Below are 27,772 nucleotides of genomic sequence, written 5' to 3'. Positions count from 1 at the left end.
TATACTCCATGTCCTTTATCTTGGAGCGGGAATCACAAAGTTTAGTTCCAAGATAGGTTGAGGTTGTTGACATTTCTGGGATTCCAAGGAGTGAACAAATCCTCCTTCTTTGTGGGATATCAACATTCTTACTAAAAAAAATTCACTTTTAGAAAAAAAAATTTCCTGACCTGAAATGTCAGAGAACAAATCTAGGATGGATTTGGTTGTGAGGATGTCATCATCATTACCCTTACAGAAAACAAAGGTGTAATGGTTCTTTTAGTTGATATTGCTAACTCTTTTAAAAAAAAAATAGGGAAAATTTAAAAAACACCCCTTATAAGTATATCATATATCACAGACACCCCTTATTTTATAACTTTATTTCAACGTAGTCCACTCCGTTAGGTCTGTGCAGTTAAGTTGTTTTTAATTCTTTTATAATGGTGAAATTACCCTTGCCGCAGGGTGAACTTCCCATTATACCTTCAAGGGTAAAATCCCAAATAAAAACTAATCTCTCTTCATCGCACCAATTTACTATTAGACTCGCCACCGATCGGAGTTTGCAAAGCATGTTTTCACAAGGGAAAAGGAGGGCAATCGAATAGCACCAGCCTTCTCGATGCCTCCATTGATAAAGCTCAGACAAGGCTCACCTCTGAGGGGTTGCAGAGGAACAACAGTAAAGCAGATGATGATGAAATCATGAAAAGAAAGGTAGAAACACCCATGCAATAACGAAGAACACAATTTGTAACGAAAGAACAGTAAGAGAATTTATGAGTGATGAAATGATGGGATCTCTAATCCCATCGCTCTCAAGGATCATGGTCTCATGGTTAGCCATCACTCCAATGGTAAGAATAGGGAAGAAGATGAAATGAGAGTTTTTTCTTAAAAAAACTAAGAGGGTTAAAATAGACATTTCAACTTTGGGTGCTAACTGTGCTTAACGTCAAGAGAAAAGTTGATATTTTGATAATTTTTGGGGTGTCCATGATATACGCTATACTTATAGGAGGTGTCTGTGAAATTTTCCCAAAAAAATATGAAAAATTCAGGGTTTTTCTTAGAGCATCAGTGTCTTATGATGGAACTTGGATAGTTAGATGTGGTTGGCTACTTAGATGCATTATTGGTGACTAGCTTGCTAAGGCATGATCAAATAATTTCTTGAAAATTTCAATAGCCACTTGTTCTAGTGTGAAAATTTCAATAGCCACTTGTTCGTGTGTGTGTGTGATACAGAGAGAGAGAGAGAGGTTCATGCATATCTGAGCATAGCAATATTTGGCAAATTTAGTTTTTTAAATTTTTATTCACATTGGTTCTCTACATCTAGTAAAATTTTTAATACTTTCATCGAAAAATTAAATTTGGGAAAATTTTACAGACACCCTTTAAAAGTATTCAATATCTCAAAAACTTACCATACTTGATCATAATGTCACAGACACCTAAACCACAGTTAGTATCCAAAGGTGAAATATCCATTTTACCCCTTAGTTATTTAAATAAAAGGACAAAACTATCATTTAATCTTCTTCCCTCTATGGCTCCGGCTCCGGCGACCACCACCTGCTCCGGCGACTATTACCAGTGGCAAGGCAAGGAGAAAAAAGTCTGAAACAGGGATGGATTTCCCTGAGCTAGTAGAAGGAGAAGAAGGAGAAGGAGGGCTGGAGGGTGTGGCGGGGTTGCAGGGGAGCAAGAGAAGGAGGGACGAACATTTTTCCTGGTACAAAGAGGAGAGGCCGCTGCAATCCACTGGAGAGTTGGAAAGATATTTCGTTGCAATCAACTGAGAAGGGAGAAGACACGCTGCAATCCAATACCCTTAGATGGAGAGTGGAGACTCGTCGCTGCAAGCCTGCAACCGTTGCCGGAAGGGATAAAATCCATAGGTTTCTTCGGTTACAAACATTTACGAAAGGGATTTAGGGTTTGAGCTTGGTTTGGGAGAAGAGGAGGAATCGATATTTGGGGCATTGGTCTATGTTTTAATTTTCTTATTTCAGATTAGGACTTTAATTCAGTTTTTTTGTAAAAGCATTGTAAGGGCCATTGGCCAGAGACACGATTTGATTAATTGAATGAGAGTGATTTGCCTATGGTTTGAAATCTGTGAGAAGCAGTGTGGGTAAGATACCCTTAACCTGAGAGAGGTAACCTATCCTTCTTGCTGATTTTCTCTATTTCTTCCAATCGAGTACTGTGTGTGATACCTGCTGCAACTGCAAGGCGCAAGCGAGTGTTGTATTCTGCTTTTGCAATACTTAATCGATCATCAAAATGAGTGCTCAGAATCCTCCTGAAGTTTTGCAATTGAATTCTCACAGATTTCAGCCCTTGCAGGTTTGTGTTTTGAAGAGAAATTTCGGTTACAAACATTTACGAAAGGGATTTAGGGTTCTAGCTTGGTTTGGGAGAAGAGGAGGAGTCCAGATTTGGGGCATTGGTCGATGGAGAGAACGTGATCGAAAGACCAAGGAAGACAGAGGGGGTGAGAAGGTCGACGGTGTGAAGTGGAGAACAAAGCTTGAACAGCAGAAGGAGAAGAAGGAGAAGGAGGGCTGGAGAGGGTGGCGGGGTTGCAGGGGAGCAAGAGAAGGAGGGATAGAGGTGGAGGTGGTGGTGGTGGTGGTGGCGGCGGCGGCGGAAGAAACAGCGACAGGGGAGCAAGAGAAGGAGGGCTGGAGGTGGTGGTGGTGAAGAAGGAGAAGAAGAAGGGGAGAAAAAAAGAATAAAACAGGGTATTATAGGGATTTCACTGTGGTAAGGGTAATTTTATCATTTAAAAAGAGTTAACAGACATTTAATTGCAGAGGCTAACGGAGTGGATTAAATTGATACAAATTCATAAAAATAGGGGGTGTTTATGACATTTTGACCAAGTATGGTAAGTTTCTAAGATTTTAGATACTTTTAGGGGGTGTCTATGAAATTTTCCCTTTTACCTATTTGCATTCCTATTTATCTTTTTAAATAGATAAATAAAAGCCTTCAAAGTGTTAAAAAAGCAGCGTACATTCAAGTAAATTGGAGGTGATAAAGATCCGTTACTAGAGACCTCAACACTTGGTTTTGAGCAAGGAAACCTTGCCAGAACATATTTGAACTGCCTTAGATTGATTGAAGGGGTTTTATCCTTATATTTTTTCAATTGATGCCAAATTGGCTCTATCTCACTCAAATCCGATGCTCAAAATCCAATGGATTTGAGTGACATTTATTTCACTCAAAATTCAACAGTTTTTTAAAATAGGTCAGCTTCATTTTTTTTCTTCTGTTTCCAAAAAAAACTACAAAATTTTTTGTTATTACTATTTAAATAGGTTGCTACTTTTAGAAGAAAAATATAATACATTCAAGAGAAAAATGTCCTCAATAAGAAGTATGGTTCATATTTACCATAATTATTTAAATTTAGGGCGAAATATTTCAACCCCTTACCTGAATTCAGGGTCAGTATTCTATAACATTTAGGTACAACTGGTGTCAAAATATCACATGATATTTAACTCTAACCCATGTTGAAGATTGGGTGAAAAAGAGGTTTCTTAAATACCACAAACAAAAAAAACAATGTATAGCATCGATTATGGAATTAAAATAAAGTCCAAGTTTCCCTTTCAATCAGGGAATGAAGAAATGTATGTAAATCTATAGGACTGTACCATCTAAGATACTTTCTATTTGTTCTGCAAATGGTTCTATTTAACTCATTAACAAGAGAGGTATAGCTTCAATTGCAGCACAAAATTTTGAGTAATCCTCCATGCTGGTTATTTAAACTTCATAAGTTTAACCTCTACATTCAGAATAGGCCTTTTTCATGCATCTAGCCAGCAGCTTGTATTATGAAAGTGGTTTGAGTTTCTTGGGTACATTTAAACCCAAGGCTGTCTATATCCAGTGACTATGATGTATTCAAGATTTGTAAACTAAACTACTAAACAAATTAGACAATGAAATCATTGGAAAGAGGACACATTCTGCTTATGCCTCTCTGTAATGCTTTTTTACATACCTGTGGAAGGCAAGAAAAATCACTAAAGATAAGGTTTAGCAATTCTAAATCATGGGAGTGGAATCAGGTTAAGGTTTAAAACCCGGAATCAGGTCTTATCAATTCTAATTTGATTCCAGATTGAATCAGATAAAATCGACCGATTCCATAAATTGAATCAATTTAGAAATCCGCCTTAATATGAATTAAAAAATTATCCATAAAAGAAATGGTTAATTCAGTAACTGACTAGGAACGAGGATATGGCTTGTCCCCAAGTCTTGCCTCAAAGAAGTTTACATTTGGGAAGTAGATATAAAAATTAAGTAGCCGTCGGGTAAACCTTGACTTATTATAAAAAATAAAATAAAAAATAAAAACTTTATTTGTGGTCGAGAATGTGAATCATCTCTCTTCATTAGAGATGTAATTTGTTTTTTTTTTTTTTTTTTTGGTAGAAATTAGAGATGTAATTTGAATCAGATATAATAGTTTCACAATTCTAACATCTGAGGACATTCTTATTGTTCTAAACATGATAGAAAGTAGGGATGGGCACTAGAGTTGGGCTTGAGTGATGCCGTGGGTAATTTGAAATCCAACCAATCGTGATAGTGGAATTGTTCAATGCAGTAACAGAGTACCCATTTACTCCCTAGTTAAGGTGAAGGAATTTGTTGTATCAACCCCCCCCCCCGGGGTTACGCTGGTAAAGGACACAGTGCAATGTCATAAGACCCCCAGATCGAGCCTCTGCGATCTCCTGTTACTCGAGTTTAGGGGTGGGTGGGTGGGTTCGTGTAACCAGGGTTTACCCCTGACCTGAACTATAAAACTGGACAGGTTAGGGGGTTCCACGTTACCCAAAAAAAAAAAATTTGTTGTATCATGCTTGACTTGGTGTCTTCAAAATAGATCAAAAATTTTTAAATATCCCTTTTAATTTTGTTTTATTAATTATATTTTTTTTATGAATAAACAAAAGATTTATTAGAAACAGAGAAGACCAGGAGTACAAATGTAAACAGCAATAACATTTTCCAAAGAGACTTGGGACTACACATATAATCAACTACATATTATATAAATGAATAGCCAAGAAACTCTTAGCTTCCTTATTCATCCACTTTGCTACCATCCCACAATCATATTCCACAATAAATGGGGTGCTGCATTCTGTTTTTTTGCAAGTTCTGGTCCAGTTATCCTTGTTCTAAAGTAATATGTTTCAATTGAATCTGCTGCTACCCTAATTGGCCCTACATAACAAAACATTACTTGGCTTCAATGGTTCTGATATACCTCATACTCCAGCCTCACCTGGATTGAGGAAAGGCCACCATGTGTATCATCAGTCAGCCTTGAATGGATCTCATTGCCCCATTTTCTGTTTATAACATCCCCTGAAATGTCCTTGAACCGATCAAGGTGGAATGGTCACCAAGTTTCATACTCTAACATTGCTTCCACAACCTATATAAAATCCTATTAGGCATTACTAAATTTTTGTTCTCTTTCTCCTCAAGAAAGCTTTCTTTCATAATTGGACAACTCTTTGATTGAAATGAGAGGGTGTCATACTCTGAAAGTCCACAATGCCTGAAGGAAGAAATTAATTATGTGAAATGATTTAGAAAGCAACTGCAAATCTTCAAGCAAACACATGATTAGAAAAGAAGAGAGAGAGAGAGAGATAAATAGTGTCATTGACAAATTATTAGGATCCCACAAAACAATGAAAATCAAGCCTTGGTCAGTAGTTTCAATTGGCAACATGAATGATCAACATTCGTATTTCAACAGAAACAAAAAAACACATCTAGTTTTCTTCACAATATCCACAGATACATAAGAACTAAAAAGAGTTTTCATATCCAACAAAAATGTAAAAACCTCCCAAGGCCTTTGATCCATACCCTTGGAGTTGGATCACTTCAAGTTTTAGGGTCCAAGTACACAATTTTTGCTTGTGGTGAAGCTCTTTCGAATTGAAGCAACTGTTTTGATAATGTTAACGCTTCAATGCCAATTGAAGGACTGATATACATCGTCACAAGCACTGCTGAATTGGCTAGGATAAATTTAACGAGTACCAATTCAATTTCCTTGCCAAAGAGATTAGAAATTTTCACAACCCGGAGTTTGTTGAATGTACACTCCAACTGATCCTTTGCTTTTTGCAGATCCATGACAGGAACAATCGCAGCAGATTCCCTCTTACGCCAGAGCTGGAGGATTGTAAAAGTTACCGAGAGCAAAGAACCATGCGAAGACAAAAAGAAAAAGGATGGTGCTACAAGAAAGTTACCACAATTTTAAGCTCTTGCAAATTAGGAGAGCTATTCAATAAACATATAGAAACTAAAATCTCTTTCATATCCTCCACGTTTAATAAGAAGGTGAAACTCTTCAAATGATCATAAGTAAAAGGAAGCCTCCTCGGAACATCACCTACTGCTAAGGACTGTAATAGGACGCAAGCAGAGGAAAACATAAAAGATTGTTTGACAATTTCTGAATAAATATGAAAAATCACAAAGTTCTATTACCTGTAGAAACCAGCCTCCCATGCCAAGCTTTTGAATACCGAGTAGAGAGCCAAGAATGTTGCTAATGTTGCAAGTTCTCCATTGGTCAGGGTGAGCTGCAGTTAAGGCAATAAAGCTTGCAGAAACTAAAAGTCTCAAATCTTTGAGGCATATACCAATGAATTTTCCATGGATTTGCAAGAACTTCAGTTTTGGATTGCTAAGTTCAATTTGAATAGGACCATCAATATCAATCACTGTCAACTCTTCTAGTTGAGGGCAAGTAGAAACCAAACAATTCAATGTTGCATTAGAGAGTGTAACTTTTTCAAAAACCAGACTTGTGAGACAACTAAAGCCTCTGAACGTCTCAGGGGATACGATTCTGCAGCCAACCAGTGTTAGACGAATCAGTTGTCTAAAGGAGAATAAACATGGAAGAACATTATAACGCTCAGATCTAGAAATCTGAAGTTTAAATTCTGTTAAAGAACTTAATAATAGGTAAAGAATCCAGCAGTCAATCTCTGAACAGGTTTGCAACTGCGAACTAGAGATCTTGAATGTCAGAATTGGGCCTCTATGAAGTAGGAGAACATGATTGATAATCTTCACAAGTTTATCATGACCAAGTGAACCATCAGAAACTGGTATACATTTATCATTGAATATGAGATGTGGAACTGAAACCCATTTGTATCTCCACTTAGTTGATAGTACGCTGGTCCTCACTATATCTTGTTAGAATAAATCGATCCAAAGAGGGACAAAATCCCAAAGCCAGGTCTCTATAGGGCGTTCAAGAACACAACCAAATAAATAATAGAAACAGGGATAGAACCACTAACCTTGTTTCGCATCCATAGTGATGATGATCACAGCGGAAAATAAAGAACAAGATCTAGGTGCTTCCCCTCTATTCCCAAAGTAACTGGCCTGATGAGAATGTTGAATGCGCAAGGACGATGAACACTGAATATCTCCCTTTCTGAATGCACTCCTCAAGAACAATTGAGAACTAATAATTGTGATGGGTAGAGGGGGGACCTAGCTCTCTTTATATAGTAATTCTTAAAGGGTCTCTCTCATCATAGTCCAGTAGGAATCTATCTGGCCCACACTAAGCCAGTCCACATTAGACTTCTAATACCACTTAATGACCTCCCTAATTAGACCAAAACTCTAATTAGCCTAGTTTAAGATATTTAATATTAATCCATATAATATTAGAATATTAATCCTAATGGAATTAAAATTCTAACATTCTCCCACTTGAACTTATATTAAATTCCTTATTTTTTAAAGAGATTTAAAAACAGTTTTGACCAAAACAAATCACAGGCTAACAACCTTTTAGGAAAACTTTATGTGCACTGTTTAAAAACAAATTGGTCTAGTGCTCGTATTAGAAAATCAATCCTATCCCATAAAGTTTTAGACACCGAATCATGGCGGTAACTGCATCTATGATCAAGCGACACAGAGCCTTCCATAGTCACGAGAGCCCTCAACTCAACTAACATGGATGCAATGTGGTAGTGTGGTAACGAGATAATACTCACGTAGTGATTCCTTATGTATTATCCATTTATTAGTCCAAAATTTCTCTTCTTTAAGTGGTACAGGCTCACTAGAGAAATAAACTTTGTGATTCTAACGAATCTGTATGTCTCATCAGAAATAACTCGAGTTATACTTTATGTGTTACAAGACATACCTTTAGGCTAACAACTTAATGCCCCAGCCTTGCTTAAGGTTAACATATTCCTTAAAACTTTAAAATAAAAAATATATTCATCATGTCAATAAATAAAACACTCATGTGTTTAAAAGAAACTGCATGCAATGACACCTGATATATATATAAATCAAAGTTTACCATAAGGTAAAAATACAGATGAAAAGAAACTTTAAATTATAATGAAGCAAAATAAAATAAACTCCCACTAACTAACCACATCCCATGATGCAACTAAGCCCATGCTTATGACATATCTCTCAAAAACACAAGGGCAAAGACCTTTGGTTAGGGGATCTGCAACCATATCATCTGTACCAATATGCCCCACTGTAATGTCACCTTCCTTTACGCTCTCCTTTATGGTCAAATACTTGACGTCCATGTGTTTAGACCCTCTAAGTCCTTTATTGTTATTTATAACCAACACAGCAGAGCTGTTATCACAGTATATCTGGATGGGTCTATCCACAAAATCTACAATAGTCAACTCCTTTATGAGATTTCTGAGCCAAATAGCCTGAGTAGCAGCCCCATAGCATGCTACAAACTCTGCCTGCATAGTCGAAGTGGTCACCAATGTCTATTTTTTACTCTTCCATGATACTGCCCCTCCTGCCATCAAGAAAACATAACCTGATGTGAATTTCCTGTCATCCTCACAGCCAGCAAAGTCAGAGTCTGTATACCCCACTAGCTTGAGTTCAGGAACGTGTTTGTAAGTCAGCATATAATCTCTTGTCCCCTTCAAGTAGCTCAATACTTTCTTGGCAGCAACCTAGTGGCTAAGACCAGGATCTGACTGATACCTGCCAAGAAGTCCCGTCATAAAAGCAATATCCGATCTGATAGAGACCTGAGCATATATGATACTACCAAGTACGCTAGCATAAGGCACCTTCTTCATTTCATCCCTCTCAGCTTCATTTTTTGGGCATTGTGTCGAACTCAGTTTGTCACCCTTGAGAATAGGAACATTCCCAAGTTTACAATCCAACATACTGAACCTCTCCAGAACACGATCAATATAAGCCCTCTGAGAAAGACTTAATAAACGGCGAGAACGATCCCTATGGATCTCAATCCCAAGAACAAAAGAGGTCTCACCAAGGTCCTTCATGTCAAATTCCCTAGATAAAAGTTACTTTGTATTATGCAACATCCCTAGGTCACTACTTGCAAACAGGATGTCATCCACATACAGAATGAGAAAATAGAATTTGTTCCCACTGACCGTATAATATATACACTGATCCACTTTGTTTTTCACAAAACCAAATGAAGTCACAACACTGTCGAACTTCAGATACCACTGCCTAGAAGCTTGTTTGAGACCGTAGATAGACTTCTTGAGTCTACACACAAGATGATCTGAACCATCCACTGCAAAACCTTTAGGCTGAACCATATAGACTTTCTCATCAAGATTGCCATTGAGAAAAACGGTTTTAACATCCATCTGATGCAGCACCATATCAAAATGAGCTACCAATGCCATAATCACCCTGAAAGAATCCTTTGAAGAGACTGGAAAAAAAGTCCCATTATAGTGTACTCCCTCTCTCTGAGTGAATCCCTTAGCTACCAGTCTGGCTTTAAACCTTTCAACTTTTCCCTTGGAATCCCTTTTAGTTTTATACACCCATTTGCAACCAATGGGCTTACAACCTTTAGGTAAATCAACAAGCTCCCAAACATCATTATGTTTCATCGATTGTATTTCATCTCTTATTGCATCTAACCATAAATCTGACTGAGAACTAAAAACAGCGTCTGAATAAGTAACCGGATCAACCACACAACCAATGTCATAGTCATGTTCTCCTAAATAGACCTCATAGATAGATGATATAGCTGACTTTCTCTCCCTGGTGGATCTCCGTAATGGTGCCACTACTGCCTCAACCTGAATCTGAGGAATCTCAGTTGGAATTGCATCAATGATAGGATCCTCAACAGCATCCTGAATAAGAGAAATCTCATCAGGTGCTACATGAATGTCGGGGATGGTATCAATATCAGGCTCCTGAACTCCAGCAGGTGTAACCAATGGCACAGTATGCCCCACATCCATCTGAATAGGTAGAAGAATAGGTACTGATGTACCAACCATATGACTATCTCGAACAGTCTGAGAACAGTCATTCTTTTCGGCCACATCAAATTCCAGAAACTTCGCTGTCTGTGACTCCACAATCCTAGTACCTCCGTAGGGATTATAAAATTTATATCCCTTCGAATGATCTGAGTAGCTGACAAAGTAGCAACGAGTAGTCTTGGGATCCAACTTGTTTAAAGTCGGATTATACAACTTCACTTCTGTAGGGCACCCCCAAACTCTAAGATGGTTTAAACTGGGTTTACGACAGGTCCACAACTCAAAAGGTATAAGAGGAGCGGCTTTAGTAGGTACATAGTTAAGGATATAAAGAGAAGTTTTCAAGGCTTCACCCCATAAGAACTTAGGTAAATTTGTCCTACTAACCATACTCCTCACCATGTCCATAAGGGTACGGTTACGCCTTTCGGCGACCCCATTTTGTTCAGGACTTCCGGGCATAATAAACTAACTAACTATTCCAGAGTCCTCAAGGTATTTGGCAAAAGAGCCCTTAAGCTATCCAGCATCGCCATGTCTACCATAATACTCACCCCCACGATCAGACCTAACAATTTTAATAACTTTCCCTAACTGTTTCTCAACTTCAGTCCTAAAAATCTTAAACTTGTCAAGAGATTTAGACTTTTCTTTAATTAAGTATAGGTATCCATATCGGGAATAGTCATCTGTAAAAGTGATGAAATAAAAATTTTTACACAATGTGGCTGAATAGGGACCACTGATGTCAGTGTGAATAACCTCTAACAGGTTAGAACTACGGACTGCAGTTTTCTTCTTTATTTTGGTCATCTTTCACTTACAACAGTCTACATAAGTTTCTAGATCACTTTCGAGAGTAGGTAGGATGTCAGACTTTATCAGCCTTTCCACTCTTGCCTCAGAAATATGACCTAGCCTCTTATGCCATAATGTGAAAGACCGTTCTTTAGGTAGGGTCTTTTAGAAACAACGCTTTCAACATTACAGGAGACGTAGATATCAGTGGGAGACAAACACAATCTGTACAATCCATTGGACATAAAGCAGGAACCAACTTTAGTTGAATTAAAAAACAAAATTAACCATAGTATTCTTTATTTCAAAATAGAAACCACTAATGTCCAAAACTGAAATCGAAATTAAATTCCTCCTGAAGGACGGTACATAAAAGGTGTTCTTTAAAGTCAATTTAAAACCAGAATCTAATAATAAAATGGCATCTCCCACGAACTCTACGTCAGAATGTCCATCATTTCCTATGACCAACCTTGATTCATCCTTGTTTGGCCTCCTCCGATTTATGAACCCTTGTATGGTAAAAGGAACATGGTTAGTTGCACCGCTATCTAGCCACCAAGAACTGGATGGTGCTTCTGATAGATTGGATTCACAAACAAAATCCAAAGAATCATTACCTGATGGCTGCTTGGGCTTGAGTAACCAAGCCTTGTATTTGTCGCAGTCCTTCTTCATCTGACCCTTCTTCTTGCAAAAGAAGCAGCGATCACCCTCTTTCTTCAAAGAGTCTTTCTTGGGTTCCAAATTGTTAGTCTGATCGGACTGTTTATTGGCAGACTTATGAGTATGATTTTTAAACTTTTTACTCTTATGGGCTTGGAAGTAAACAGGGCAGTAGGCTTTTTGTCTTTCTTCAGTTTCTCTTCCTCAAACACAACCCTAGAAATTAGGTCATTAATGCTCCAGACTCCATCTTGGGAAATGTAGTTGATTTTTATGATGCCAAATTCAGAAGGTAGGGTATTTAAAGCTTGATGGACAATTAGGGCATCTGGAAGAGGAATGTCTAAGGCCTTAAGTTTAGTTTGGTAATCAACCATCCTAATAATGTAATCCCTAACACCCCCAGAACCATCATATTCCATATTAAATAACCCTTGCAGAAGTGTCCCAATCTCAGCATTCGATGAAACTTTGTATCTCTTGGAAATTGCATCTAGCAATTCCCTGGCAGTACATTTCTCAGGCAGACCACTTTTTAGGTGTTCCGGTATCGACCTCTTTATGGATAGTATACTGAGTCGATTACTCTTTTGCCATGCAATATGCACAGACTTTTCATCCTCAGTACTATCAGTAGTTAGATCCATTGGTTTATCCAAAACAAGGGACGTGTGCACATCTACCATTTTCATAGCAAACATAATGTCCTATTTCCACTTCTTAAAGTTTGACCCAGTGAGAAGCTCAATAGTTACCCTGTTATTGTTGACAGAGAAGGTGACTGAAAATTTAAACAATGAACAGTACAATAATTAAAATGATGCAAGTACAGCTTGAAAACTTTATAAGCTAATGAGAAATTTACACACATCATTGTGAAAACACCTTTGGGCTAAATTCTCAACATGCAATTGTAAAAATCCCTATATATCAGTGGCCATGGGAATACAACTCAACTTTCAAAATCCACCACCTTTGGGTGTGCAGAATTCTAGGGTCAGCCTATTCACATGCATACTGTATATATACCCCTTCAAGTACCAATACATGATCACCACCTTTGGGTGTATGACTACACATCAGAGTTGAAGGAGATCCCACAACTGTATAAGACTGGTGTTTCACAAATCCAACAAGGAAGGTTGCTTTGGCGGCTGCATCCTGTCGAACCCATGAAACCCTCTTTCGGGATTTTCCAAAATTACTTACATCCTTAAACAATGTGTTATTTTATAATTTCTGACAAGGGGCTTTAAATGTCTTAAAATTAACACAAAAAAAAAACTTCTATTCATCAAGGTAGGTATTCCAGTAAGTCAGAAATTGGTTCGGTTCCCAATAGAACGAATCGATAAATTACATAAAAAGACATGCATCAAAAGAATACCAAAAATATTTAAAATATGCATATCTGATCAAAACAGAGGGCCCCATTGTGTAGAGCACAGAAAAACAGAGCCAACGCAAAAAATAGGACCCCAAACGGAGTCTCATAGCCCCCAGAAAGCCCGGTCAAATTTTTAGGCCAAAAGCTGTTGACTGTATTGGTTTGACCGGTCCGGATGGTCAAACCGGTTCAGTGAAACCAAACCGATTTCGAATTAAACCCGGTCCAATACTGGTCCGACTTGGTTCGGGGTCAAACCTAGAGGGGTCAAAATTCGGGTTCTCAGGTAGGGTCATCGGGTCAGAAAATGGGTTGACCCGACCCGCCGACGCACGTTAGCAGGACTTTAATGCAGTCAGGGGCGCAAGTTAGCAAACCCCGGAATGCTCTCTCTTTTTTTTTTTTTTTTTGTTTGAAGCTTCTGCCGGCGAGTGAGATCACCCGCAGCTGCAGCCGGTGCGTGAGAGCGTGTCCGACGGCCGTCGGCAGTGATCCACCCACCGAAATTCCTGAAATTCCATGCTCTTCCATGCTGTATGGTCAGATTTCACTTTTGCCGACTAAAAAAAACCGATAGTGTGCCATGGTCGTACGGATTTTTCAAAAAAATTGAAAAAACCCTAAAAACCTTGATTCGAATCGAAAAAATTTTGATTCCCTTAGCATGTTCTATTATTTTGAATCCATATAGGTTCAAGAACGGATCTATGGAGGTTCTGATACCACATGTTAGAATAAATCGATCCGAATAGGGATAAAATCCCAAAAGCCAGGATCTCCATAAGACGTTCAAGAACACAACCAAATAAATAATAGAAACAGGGATAGAACCACTAACCTTGTTTTGCATCCATAGTGATGATGATCGCAGCGGAAAATAAAGAACAAGATCTAGGTGCTTCCCCTCTATTCCCAAAGTAACTGGCCTGATGAGAATGCCGAATGCGCAAGGACGATGAACACTGAATATCTCCCTTTCTGAATACACTCCTCAAGAACAATTGAGAACTAATAACTGTGATGGGTAGAGGGGGGACCTAGCTCTCTTTATATACTAATTCCTAAATGGTCTCTCTCATCATAGCCCCAGTAGGAATCTATCTGGCCCACACTAAGCCAGTCCACATTAGACTTCTAATACCACTTAATGACCTCCCTAATTAGACCAAAACTCTAATTAGCCTGGTTTAAGATATTTAATATTAATCCATATAATATTAGAATATTAATCCTAATAGAATTAAAATTCTAACATATTTCTAGTATACTTTCTGGCAGAGTACTCAACATGTCTCGAGTTGAATACGAAGTCATTTCTGTCCTGCAATGGTTAATAATTTGATAAATACTTTGCAATTGACACCAAATTTCTGATATCATAGAAGACTACATCAAAACAAGGAAAACATCTGCTCCTAGCAATTGCAAGTTGTGATAGAAATGCATATTATTAGCAAAGAGGAACAATGTGACTTAAAATCTTTCTCTTTGTTTGTAGGAACACAAACAATCTTATTGGAATCTAAAAATCTCATTTTTGGACCCCATCTCTCTCTTGAAGAACGGAAAGAACCCTAAAAAGAGGGGGAAAAAAAGGAGAATTAACTGATTAAAGAGAAGAAAACGAAGAAGAACGTAAAGAACCCTAAAAAGTGCCAAAGACAGAAAGTATTTGAACCCTGGACGCAATCGTTGCACTTTCCCTGCAACATACACCAGAAGAAAGATTGTTTTAGTTTATTTAGTAGTAGATCTAAGAAAAAGATCAAGACCTACAGTAGAAGTGATCCTACCGATTACTGATGATCTTCAACACTGTTAGCTTCCTCTTTGTGCACATAACCCAAATTGACACTGAGAAACAAAAAACCGAGTAAAACGATTTAGCTTCCTGTTTCCCTCACCTTTCTCGCTTTGGATTTGGCTCCTGTCCTGCAGTGGCGAGAGCTGGAGCTTCTAGCCCAACAAAACCCCCCAAAAATAAGGGGTGGGGTAGTCATTTCACATGTGGGGCCCAAGTGGGACCCACCTGTGAAATGACCACCCTACCCTTGTTTTTGCTGTGGTTTTGTTGAGTTGGACGCTCTAGCTCCAGCCACTGCAGGACAGAAGCCTTTTCGCCATTTTATATCGAAAAGGCTCCTGTCCTGCAGTGGCGGGAGCCGAAGTGTCCAGCCCAGCAAAACCACAGCAAAAACACATGGGGTGGGCAAAATGACCACCCTACCCCCTGAATGACCAAATGACCATCCCATCCTGCCCCATGTGTTTGTGTTTGGAATCCAGATCGTCTACAGCCTGCCTGCCCATAGCAGCCATAGCAGCACCCTAATGAGGCACGGTGCAATGACCGCCTTACCCCTGCCCGAGCGCCTTGTCCGAGTAGGGGTAAGGCGATCATTGTGCCGTGCCTCATTAGTGCACTGCTATGGCTGCTATGGGCAGTAGGTCGTAGACAATCCTGATCCATGTGTTTGGGTGTAGCCTGCGCTTCATGAAGTATTCAATATATAGATTTTTTATTAATAAAATTGTTTTTGCATCAATCTAAAATTTTTTTAAAGAATAAGAAATCCATTTGATAATTTGATTTCTAAGAATATATTTATCTATATTTCTTTGGGAGAGGATGGTGATTGCAGGGTGGGGCCGGGAAGGGGGTGGTGACAGTGGTGGCGACGACGGGTTGGTGGTGGTGTTGGTGTCCTGGTGGTGGGGTTACGGTGGTGATGAGACCCCGCCTGACCCTGTTTTAAGTTATACTATAAAATATATATTGATATAATATATATATATATATATATATATATATATATATTATAAACTTTAAATGCCACCCACATTTTGTTATATAATATATGGGGCAATATTCTCTGTGTTGTAGTGCAGGTTGCGCCTAGGCACATGGGGGTGGGTGCAATAACCACCCTGCCCCCCTGCATAGGCTACCCATTTGCCTGGGCGTAGCCTGCCCTGCGGCACAAAGAACATTCTCCCATAATATATTATATATGAAGATAATAAGTACTATAAACATTTTATTACAGTGTTATTTTACCTAAAATTGATAATTTTCTCCCCGTCCCAGTCTAACCCATGCATCTCCCTTATCCCTCCCCATGATCAGGGCCAATCAAGGTCAGCCCGTCCCAACCCTAAGGGCTTGTCAGGGTTGAATTTTTCAGGCCCTGAGTCAAGGTTGGGTCAGGCCTGGGCCCAACTAAGGGGACTCAAGGTTGGGCTAGGGTTTTATAAAGCCCGGCCCAACCCGACCCTGTTGCAGCCCTAGTGCTCATTAAAGAGTAAGAGTGAAATCAACTTCAATTTCAGAATTTTTACAAGAAGAACTTAAATTTCAGAATTGAAGTAGCACCTCAGTTATTTCAAAATTTCTACTCCATTTGATTTCTATTTCACTGAAATAAGGAGCAAAAATCAAACCAAACAATTTCCAAAATAGAAATCACACCATGAAATTGAAATAGAAATAATACCATATCAAGCCTAAATTCCTACCAAAAATAAAAATAAAAATCAGGCCTTAGTTCACAGTGTTGTGCCAATATTTGTCATCACCACAATATTGACGAATTGATCATATCCAACTGTTTTATCCCTAGAAAAGATTGATAACTAGAATTTTTGTCCATTTTACTCTCCATTCCGATACCACCCGTACGATATTGGTCAGGTATTAGTCACAAATTTATTTTTTTTTTGGGTAAAAGTTGACACCTATATTATTCATCTGTATCGACCGATTTGATATCAATACAAATCAGCTGATATTGATACCTAAAGTCATACTAAGCATTGATTGATTCTAAGCTTATTTGTTTCGCCCATTGATCAGTTGATTCCCCGACTCTCCCATGTCATCAATTCCATAGATGCTCGGTTTTTGTGCTATAGACTCTGTTTGCTTCGACGTAAAATACTCAATAAAACAAATTTTATGGTAAAATCACATTTTCTGTTGTTTGTTTCGTAAGTTGGAAAATGTTCATTGGCGTAAAATTTTACAAAAGCCTACTATTTACCGAAAAATGGGATGGAAAATTTTACCCTAAAATTTGTTGGTAAAATTTTCACCGCAAAAGATCCGGGCTTGCCTATTCGAAAATTAGGAGAGTTTCGTGATGTCCCAACTCTCCATCTTCTTCCTCGTTGATGTCGGTCTCCCAACTCTTCCTTCCTCTGGTCATCTGAGATAATAGCAGTGAGGTTACCATTCGAGTTCTTCATCTTCTTCCCGATCGTTCTTGCAACTTTTCCTTCCTTTGATCATCTGAGAGCAAAGCCACGAGGTTTCCATTCGAGTTCCGATTCTCTCCATCGGTATGTGGTTGAAAACCTTTTCTCTGATTTCTCCATCATGGTTTTTGTTTGGTTATCTTCTGAATCATCATCTGAAATATTTTTTTCTGCTTATGGTTTCAAAGCCCTAGCCAAGCTCTCTAACAATTGTGAGCTGCTCTTCTTTATCTCAATTTGGGGTTTTCTTCTCTTAAAGGTAAGCCATAGCCAAGCTCTATACGACAACTAAACACAAATTTTCTTTAGAGAGGTCTACGTTTCTTCTAACTTGTTTCTATTAGGCCCTCCCATCTCCATCTCTCTCTCTCTTTCATGTCCTTCTGACTTTGCTGTTGTGGAAGATCCAGGACCAGGGAGCAAAAATTCATTGGGAACTACATCGAATCGTCTCCAATATACCACGGTGCAAGGTACGCTTCCATTCACCGTTAATTGTTTGATTCGTATTCTAGTTCTTGTATGGGACACCATTAGGGATTATGTGAAAACCTCTATTTAGATTTTACATTTGGTATCAAAGCAACCCATACAGGGCTAGAATCGATTAAAGTATGTTTGTTAAATTGATTTGAGTTTTATTATTAAAAAATTTTGGGCGATTGGGTGCAAATGCATGCCCACGGTGAAGCTTTCCGTTGTGTTAGTGCTTGCTGTCTAGGTACTCTTGCTGCTGCTGCATATTTTTTTATTTAAAAAAATAAAAAAACAAAATCAGAGGTGATTTTTTGCTAGGGATTTTGTCGGATTTTATCCGTGCTTGACACTTCTGGATGGTCGCCAATGTATCACCACTCTTCATCAGGATTTTGGGCCGTCGTCACTGTAGGGATTTGCGAATCCCAATCGATCAAACACATGCTCATATAGACTTGGAACACCATAAACTGAGAATCATAAATAACATACCTTGTTTAATGGCGGCTGTAGTCGATCCCCAAGCTTTTCCTTCCCTTTAGCCTTCCACAGCCTTTTCACTCTTTCTCCCGTGAGTAGGAATACAAATAATAACAAGTGATAGCTGTGGGGACCTTAGGATTGAATATATAATATTCTCCCTGACTCTAACCACACTCCCACAATGTGTAAGGTTAGATATACCCCTGACTTAAAACTAGAGTGAATTATCAATATTTACCTTATGGGCCCAATAAAGATAAAATACATTAATGAAGCCCAAAACCCAACAATCTCCCACTTGGGCAAAATTAATACACATATCTTTATTGGAATTGGCCAGAACTCCATTTTCACTCAAAACTACTTTGATTCTTATTAATACCCACTTGTGTCAAATGACAGCAGAAGATATGCCTCAATATACGGCATACAACTTTCTGTTATTACAGCCACAAACGATCTATTAATTCGAACCGCTTTGGGTATATATATTAACAAGGAAACACGAGCATAACAAGTGATCAGCAAGTAAATGCTCATTTCCTCGTAGGTCCTCTACCTTGAAAATCCTCACAGGTAGTACACTTTGACATTAACTCATACTTGGGCTAAACCGCCACGAACTGGAGTTAACACCATACTTTGGCTTACCGCCCATGGCTTATCCGCCAACTTCAAAGAACTTTGGCTTAAATTGCCTATGGCTAATCGCCACTTCATTATCCTTGGCTAAATACTGCCTATGGCTAATCGCCACTTCATTATCCTTGGCTAAATACTGCCTATGGCTAAATGCCATTTTGTTATCTTTGGCTAAATACCGCCATCGTAAAAAACCTTGGCTAAACATCGCTGTTGTGTACATATAAGACATGTCATACAATAATGTACAAAGAAACCACAACCAGTAAATGCATCAAGATGGCAGGAAACACTGAAACCACTGGTCAAATAAAGAGCTCAAATAACAGTCAAAAGGGGAGCAACAAACTCCCACTAAACTGACATATTATGATCATAATAGTCATAATTGTCAAAACAACACAGACTCCCACTAAACCACAGGAATCACACTGCCATCACCCAAACAAACATGACAAGTACTATGCTGTTCTATACCTCCATGAATCTAGGGACTTTTGCTCGTACTATACTAGTTGGTCTCCTGAAAACATGACCTCAGAGGAAAACCCCGCTGAACGAAACCATAGAAAAAGATTCAGTCATCTCTCCTCTGACAGAAAAAATACTTTGTCCCTACACGCCTTGAGCTGTTTACCTTTCGATTTTCCTTTGGGTAGATAACTGCAGAACTCTTGTCTTACCACATCCACAAGGGTTTAGGGACAGAGTCAGCAACGTTTAGTTCTGCAGTGAAAAGCCTAACCAAACAGCCCGCTCGATCGCCTTAAAATTGCCATCACGCTTCTTACATGGTGGATAGAGCGACAATAGTCTAATAACCGTTTAATTGACACCTTTCCATTTCCCTATAAAACTCCTCCAACCACCAAGTTGACACCGCCAGAGATCAATTCCATGTCATCAATTCAACCACTGGAGTCTGAGTCTGATTACCCGGCTACTCCAAGTCAGTCATCTCTCTCGTGGACTAGCCCAAAATCTCTGGCACTCAGTAAGTACCGCACCACCTTCTCAGCTGCGGTTCAAAGACCCAGTCCTACATCAGACTGAAAAACTCCCTAGAATGCTAACTACAAATGCAATATCAGGATGAGTGCACATCTATGCATACATCAACCTGACCACAACTGAACTATGAGGCTCATCCTTCATGGAATCACTCTCAAGAATCTCCTTTGAACACCATTCCTCGTTCAAGTTGTCCCCTTTGTGGATAAGTGCATCCTCCCACATCGTTGGATAAGTCAAACCTCAACAAGATCCTGTTAATATAAGCTCTTTGTGGCAACCCAAGATAGTCTTCCTTTCCACCATGACTTACCACGGAACCAAGTACATAGGTGTACTTTTCTGTCTTTCAACTCAGGATCGCAGGAAAGAAACTGTTTGGTCTCCCAAAATATGTCAAGATCACCGCCGGCTAGCAGTATATCATCTACATAGGGCACACAGAAGATGAACCTACCCCTAGTAGTTTTCTGGTGGATGCAATTGCCTATTGCTCACACTTAACAGAACCATACGAAGTCATAATCTTCTCAAACCTCAAAACCACTGTCCTGCAGCCTGTTTTAGTCCTTACAGTGATTCCGACAACTTATGAATTCGATAGCCCTTCTTTTTCCTCCTCAAAACACTTATGCTGATGCATGTGAACTCGCTCTACCTGATCATTGTAGTTCAACGTACTAGGTTGGTAGTGGTTTACCAGTTTTCCTACATCTGTGACTCCACAGTTTGGGTGCTACAATAATGAGTCTAAAGATAGAAAGGCTTCCTAGTAATCAAACCCTCTCCTTCTCAGTGGAAAACTTCGGTACTGTCTTATATTGTGGTGTTCTGCATTCCCCTGTTCTGCCAATATTGGTTTTAAAACAAATAGCTTTAATGCAACAACCTTGCACCCTTGAGGAAACTCAATTAATTTTAAACACCATTTCATCCTAAAAACCATTCCAACCATCTCACATACGCAGACACTTTACCCTCATCCTTAAGAGACTTTGTACAAGTGATCTTATTAATTCTACTCTCTAAGCCTGAGTGTCAAAACTATGACCCTACGGTCTTACGAAATATCCTGCTATTATTTAAAAATATCATACCCCAAAATCTCAACCTAAACTCAAGATTTTTCCAGTTTACTTCATTCTCAAGTGTTGACTGACATCGCTACTACTTTCGTGACACTTCCAAGCACTGTGGGACTAATTTTCTTTCGAAAGTTACCATCTTCCTCTGGATGCAGTCAACACACTTCCCTAATATTTCAAGGGCTAAGTATCAACAATGCCTTCCTCTATAGGCCTGTCCTAACCTCTGTCTGGATAGGTTATGTAGTTGCGCAAGTCCTAGTATATTCTACGACTGATTAAACTATGGGAGAGAATAACAATTCATGCAATCATCAATTATATGATCAAAACAACTAAAAGAACCAACTGATGAGGATAGCCAACTTTATTAAAAATGTATAAATCCTTATCCAAGTAAAATAAAATTCTCCTGAATTTGAACAAAACTACATGTTTTAGTTAAAACAAAACAATAAAAGAAACATGAGCAGAATGGTCTAAAAGTTCTCAATGGCTCCTATATGGCTTCTATATTTTCATATCCTCATCTCTCACTAAGACCTTCACTTCCCATTCACCCCTTAATCATGAAACAAAAACTCATCTTCTGAGGGCTATGGTGAATGGTCACGAGACCTGGGAGTGTAGAATGGTGATTCTGGTCTGTCCACTTCCTCAGAATTGGCCTCATCTCTTGGTGGGGACCTCGGAGTGTAGTAAGGTGAGTCCGACTTATCCACTACACCAGAGAGGATTTTCTCAATTAGACCGCACCCAGGTGGCCAATCCCTTATTATCAATGGTCTCGGCATCTTGGATCCTTTGAAAACCGCTGCACGTGCCCTCATGATAATCCTATATGCTCGTGCATTCAAGCGCGTCTTCTTACTTCCTACTCGAGTGCGGTTTCCAGTGTGCTGGGAAGAATCTAAGGCACATGTATTACAGTTTTGCATCTTGAAATTATCGCCTACAACCGACTTTTCTTTGGTGGGTGGCATCCTGTCAAACAGAATATCAAATCAATAACTAGCATTTGCCACACCCATAACTTCAATAATTATCCAGTGTCAAGATTGTGTCGGTTATAATAAAATGAATTAGCGTAATAGCCAATAAGTTTTAGTCTAGTGTACGTTCCTAACCTATACATCCTGAGATGCATGGGTCCATAGTCATTGCCTATACCTTTCTTAGTCAGGGTAGCATACACCAGTTCTAGTCACTACTAAAAAATAAACGCGCACTATTGTCCATGAGAACATAACTAGGGTGTGTTATAAACACGCCATAAAAGTCAAGCTGATGCAGAAAGCCACACAATTTACGAGCAACATAATCCCAACATATATTCCCCTCTCTAGGCATAAGATGTGTAGAAGCTTTCATTAAGCCGTACTTGTCATGAAACCAAAAGTGACTACAGTAGTCCTATCACTTTTGGGCATAAAGGGCCCCAGGGTGCCAATCCTTCCTATACTTGCATGTGCATGCCTAACCTCTCTAACTTGGGCAGCAACCCTCCTAAGCATGTACTACCAACTTTGCTGCCATGGCCGAACTACAGAGGAAATTGATGTGCCACTGTGGTGGTCATCATCTCATTCCCCTATAGTTCCCATAAATGAAAAACCACAGCAAATCACCTATAGTAATGTACTTTCTTATAAGCACGTGCAGTATAGTATATTTTCTATCATCTTAACTAATTCTTATGTGTAAGGTTTTCCATGCACAATCAAGACCTTTCGCTAATTTAAGTACTGAGTATTGTTAATACCTATAACCTATGGTCCATGCTAGTTTCTACTGAACTAGTTTATAAGACCAGAAGAGTATCAACCGGAACTACATTTCTAACCTTTGGGTTTTTGAAATGCACTGGTCCTCTTCACACTTTGCTGGTTATACAATACAATGTACCATCATATAGCCAAGAGTGTCAACCGAATCTACATCCCTAACCTTTGGGTTTTGAAATGTACTGGTCCACTTAATACTTTGCAATTACCGCGAGATAGCACCAACCTATAAAAGAACTGTCACCTTTGGGTAAACAGTTATTCCTAGGCTAGTCTCTCCCTATGTGTGTGTGTCTATTATTTTGGTCTTGGATGATGCTACCTTTGGGTGAGCATCACCATCTTTGCTGCTCTTAGAATAAACCTTAAGTTATTGGGCATTCTAATAAAATCAGATTTTACCACTTTAGTGGATTCCATCTGACCTTATTAGAGTACCCAATTACTCATGATGCAGCCATGGGATGTTTGTAAATTCAAACAATTCAATACATGAATTTTATCACACTTAACAATTCCTTAAAGAAAAACTATTGTTCTGCATTGTATCAGGTCACACTATTGCAAATGTATGCTGCATAAATGATATAAATAAAAACCACCTTTCAAGAGTTGTAAAAACACAGAAAATGCTCACTGTGGGTCTCAGAAGTCACATTTGAAACAAGTGAGGCATACCATTGCATAGCCCTAAAAAAAACAAGCACAGTGGAAAAAATGGGGACCTCAAACTCCCTCTCACGCGCGGTTTGAATCCGACGCGTGATATCACACGCTGTCGGTCAAACCAGTCAACCTAACCGGTCTGAACCAGGTTGGGCCAGACCTGTCTAACCCGGTTCGAACCAGACCGGCCTGACCAATTGGATCGGTTTTCAGGCCCACAATCCTGGTAGGGTGACCCGCCCCAACCGGGTTCGGGTTTTGGATCCTGGTCAACCCGTATTTCTCGAGTCGGGTTGCCACGTGGATAGGATCCAGATCGGTCCTTGGATCGGATCTGGGCTAACCCATCTGGGTCGACCTGGTCTGACCCACTTGGGTCGGGCCTGGTCTGGCCCACCTGGGTCAGACCGGGTCTAACTAAGTCATGACCCGCCAGCTCACCGGGTTGACTCAGAAACCCTACCGAGTCGACCCGACGATGAATCGTCCGCCGCCATCTCACCAAACCTTTTTTTTTTTAACAAAAATTAGGCACGTGAGATCCACGCGCTTTTTTTGAAGGTGCGTGCCGACACATGGAGACATTTTTGATGAAACAGCTTACATGGCCATGACCGCCTTGACCTCCTCTTTCATTCCATATAAAAATTTTCAAATTTTGATGGTTGTACACCACCAGCAACGACCATACAAGGTCTTTCCAAAACCCAAAATTTTTCAAAAAACCTTTTCATTCACAAACATGGATTCCAGATCCATATGGGTTGGCTCTGATACCACTTGTAGGGATTTACGAATCCCAATCGATCATACACATGCCCATATAGACTTAGAACACCATAAACTGAGAATCATAAATAACATACCTTGTTTAATGGCGGCTGTAGTCGATCCCCAAGCTTTTCCTTCCCTTTAGCCTTCCACAGCCTTTTCACTCTTTCTCCCATGAGTAAGAATACAAAAAATAACAAGTGACGGCTGTGGGGACCTTAGGGTTGAATGTATAATATTATCCCTGACCCTAACCACACTCCCACAATGTGTAAGGTCAGATATACCCCTGACTTAAAACTAGAGTGAATTATCAATATTTACCTTATGGGCCTAATAAAGATAAAATACATTAATGAAGCCCAAAACCCAACACTCACGTTGTTGTAGCCGCAGTTCGTGGCTTCTTCCTTGCGACTAATCCTAAAAGATTAGTTTCAATTTGAGTTTTCCGCTTCTGTTGTTGTATTTTGCGTGAATTGGGGAAGATGAGGGAATATTCTCCTCATATTCCCTAATCCACTAACAAAAAAAGGAAAAAAAAAAAGCAAAAAAGCAAAAGTAAAAAGTTAAAGGAAAACGGTTAAGTTATTTAATGAGGGAATATTCCCCTCATATTCCCAATGCATTAGTTTTTTTTATAAAAAAAAAATAAATTCAAACGGTTATAAGAGGTTAGCTTAAACTGGGTCAAACCAAACCCAAAGAATACAAACCGGCCAACCCAAAGCGGCTCGGACAGAGATCGGTCTGGGTTATCGGGTTGACCCGAACCCGATCCATAACTCAGATAGTTCGACCCATCGGGTCGTCGAAGATCCGTCGAAATCTAGCTACCAGCAGCAGATATTCCGGTGGTTGATCGATGTTGAATGAGAAAGAAAAAAAATAATAAAAGAATGAGTTTAGTTTGATTTATTTATTTATTTTAGATTCTGCTATTTCTGTTTCTGTTTCAAAACAAACTTCTGTTTCTGTTTCGAAACATATTACTGTTTCTGTTTCTGTTTTTTGTTTGGAGACAGATTTCTGTTCCAGAACAGAAGATATGTTCCAGAACTATTTTGAGACTATTCTAGCATGGTTTTTGTTTCTGTTTTTACTTTGACCTGTTCTGAAAAATTTTAAATGTTCTAATCTTGTAAATGTGTAATATTATGCCGTATTTGGTTTCTAATATCTGAGAAACACATTGACATGCATGTTCCTATGCATATACATATATACATACAAATCTCCAATAGGAAAAAACAAGATAGGATTGAATAGAATCTACCAAAGTGGCACATTCAGTTCGATTATGTTTTTCCCTAACAGTAAAGATGGTATTTTTCCAAAGGTAATGTCATCAAGTAAAGGCATATGCACATATATATAAGAAGGGACACTGACTTAGGGGTTCTTTTGTTCGAAAGTGATTTAATTTTTAAAAGTTGGTGTTATTTTCACAGTAAAGATGGCATTTTTCCAAATGTGATGTCATCAAGTTTGTGGTGTTTGCACATGTAAAAGAAGCGATATTGACTTAGGGGTTCTTTTGCCCAAAGGTCATTGAATTTTCAAAAGTTTGTGTTATCTTCACAGTCAATAGAAAGAAATAAGAGGACTAGTAAATTCTTATCCCAAAGGATACGAATACAATAGAAATTATAACTCTTATTTAAAACACATTGCTGTTGTTGCTTGCTTTGATTTTATGGTTCATGTTTTAAACTAGCATGTATTGTGTTGATTATTGTCCTTGTAGGATGGATATTCCTTCCAGTTATTTGTCCTCTATCACAATTCTTACTAGGGATAACTATCAGAAATGGGTGGAAGATTTGGAACTGCATTTGGGTTTCCTAGACCTAGACTTGGCACTCAGGGAGCTTAAACCTAGTCCTCTCACTGATAGTAGCACCATTGAGGAAAAGATCAAGTTTGAGAAATGGGATAATGCAAACAGAAAGTGCATATTAGTTATGAAAAAGGCAGTTCCTAAGACCATACATGGGAATGTAGAAGTCAGAGACACTGCCATAGAGTTCCTGAATGCTATAAAGACTAGGTTTGAACTTAACACAAAGGTTGAATCAAGTGACTTAATGAGTAAACTGATGAATCCTCATTATGATGGAGGCAGTGTTGGGGAATACATCTTGGGCTTACCTACTATTGCTGTCAAGCTGGGAGATCTTGACATCAAAATAAGTGATGATCTTATTGTGCATATTGCACTGCATACCCTTCCTGGTCCATACAAGGTTCTCCAATCTACCTATACTGAACTGAGGGACAAGTGGAGCTTGGATGAGCTTATCTCCATTTGCACCTAGGAGGAGAGAAAGATAAAATAGAACAAAGTTGAGAGTGAACCAAACCGGTCTGTATAACTTAATTCCCACCAACTAATCAACCCAAATAATTAATGTAGCCCAAAATCTTACAATCTCCCACTTGGGCTACATTAATTATGAGGATGTCTTTCAATTGGTGTGACCATGGAATCTCATTACTATAGCCATTCTTACTTTGATCCAGTTGAAAAATCCACTCATGTCGAACAACAGTAGAAAATACACCTCAACATACGACATACAACTTTCTGTCATTACAAACATAAATGAATTTTATCAACGTGAACCCTGTGAGATATTAACATGGAAATAGTGATATGCACTGTATCTTGACAAATGTCATTTCATGCAGGTCCTTAACTTTGATATTAACCTATACTTTGGCAAATCGCCTATAATCTGGGGTTAATATCTAACTGTGACAAAATCGCTTATAAACTGTGATAAATACTACCTATGAACTGTAGTAAATACTGTCTATCAACTGTGACAAATAAAATCATAAGTACCAACAAACAAATGTATGATGGAATTACTTTGCATAAAATATAAATGCAGATGTCAAATAAGGAATACAACCAACATCCATCAAACTGTGGTTAAACAAAACGAGCTAAAATATCAAACATAAAAGAATAGCCATCAAGAAGCAAAACTCCCACTAACCAAGCATATTGAATGACTCAGTAATACCCATGTTCGAGACATGGCCTTTGAACACTCCCACTAGCAAAGCCTTAGTAAGAGGATCTGCCAACATGCTGTCAGTCTTCAAGTGCTCAACTGAAATTTATTTTTCACTAATTTTCTCCTTCACCAGAAGATACTTGATCTCAATATGCTTGGAACTGCTGGACTTCTTGTTGTTCTTTGAGTAGAAAATAGTAGAGCTATCACAATATATCATCAAAGGTCTTGATATGAAATCCATGATCTTCAACTCAAAGATGAAACTCTTCAACCACACCGCTTATTTAGTAGCCTCATAAAGCACTACAAATTCCGCTTGCATTGGGAATGAAGCCAAAATAGTTTGTTTTGCGCTCCTCCA

The 27,772-nt window shown here is 38.8% G+C and overlaps 3 protein-coding genes across 3 annotated transcripts in view; 2 read left to right on the top strand and 1 right to left on the bottom strand.

The window, feature by feature from the left end:
- Positions 1 to 20,301, bottom strand: part of LOC122644727 (F-box/FBD/LRR-repeat protein At1g13570-like) — a 35,034-nt gene extending 14,733 nt beyond the window's left edge. The window contains exons 1-4 of the mRNA XM_043838121.1: positions 20,191 to 20,301; positions 10,095 to 10,223; positions 7,459 to 7,510; positions 6,544 to 7,259 (exon numbers count right to left, since the gene is read on the bottom strand). Coding sequence (XP_043694056.1) covers positions 6,544 to 7,259; positions 7,459 to 7,510; positions 10,095 to 10,223; positions 20,191 to 20,301 — 1,008 coding nt within the window. The remainder of the gene's footprint in view (positions 1 to 6,543; positions 7,260 to 7,458; positions 7,511 to 10,094; positions 10,224 to 20,190) is intronic.
- LOC122646444 (F-box/FBD/LRR-repeat protein At1g13570-like) overlaps positions 1 to 27,772 on the top strand; it is a 119,995-nt gene that overhangs the window by 51,938 nt on the left and 40,285 nt on the right. The window lies entirely within an intron of this gene.
- On the top strand, positions 26,131 to 26,700 carry LOC122644726. Its single transcript, XM_043838120.1, has one exon. It carries the CDS (start codon positions 26,131 to 26,133, stop codon positions 26,698 to 26,700), a length of 570 nt encoding a protein of 189 aa, XP_043694055.1.

The sequence above is a fragment of the Telopea speciosissima genome, chromosome 11 (assembly GCF_018873765.1).
Source record: "Telopea speciosissima isolate NSW1024214 ecotype Mountain lineage chromosome 11, Tspe_v1, whole genome shotgun sequence".
NCBI classification, from domain to species: domain Eukaryota; kingdom Viridiplantae; phylum Streptophyta; class Magnoliopsida; order Proteales; family Proteaceae; genus Telopea; species Telopea speciosissima.
The sequence above is the reverse complement of the archived record's forward strand: the minus strand, read 5'-3'. Positions and strand labels throughout refer to the sequence as shown.

Excerpts from the sequence above, each read along its gene's own strand:
- LOC122644726 (XM_043838120.1), top strand. The coding sequence starts at position 26,131 with ATGGATATTCCTTCCAGTTATTTGTCCTCTATCACAATTCTTACTAGG.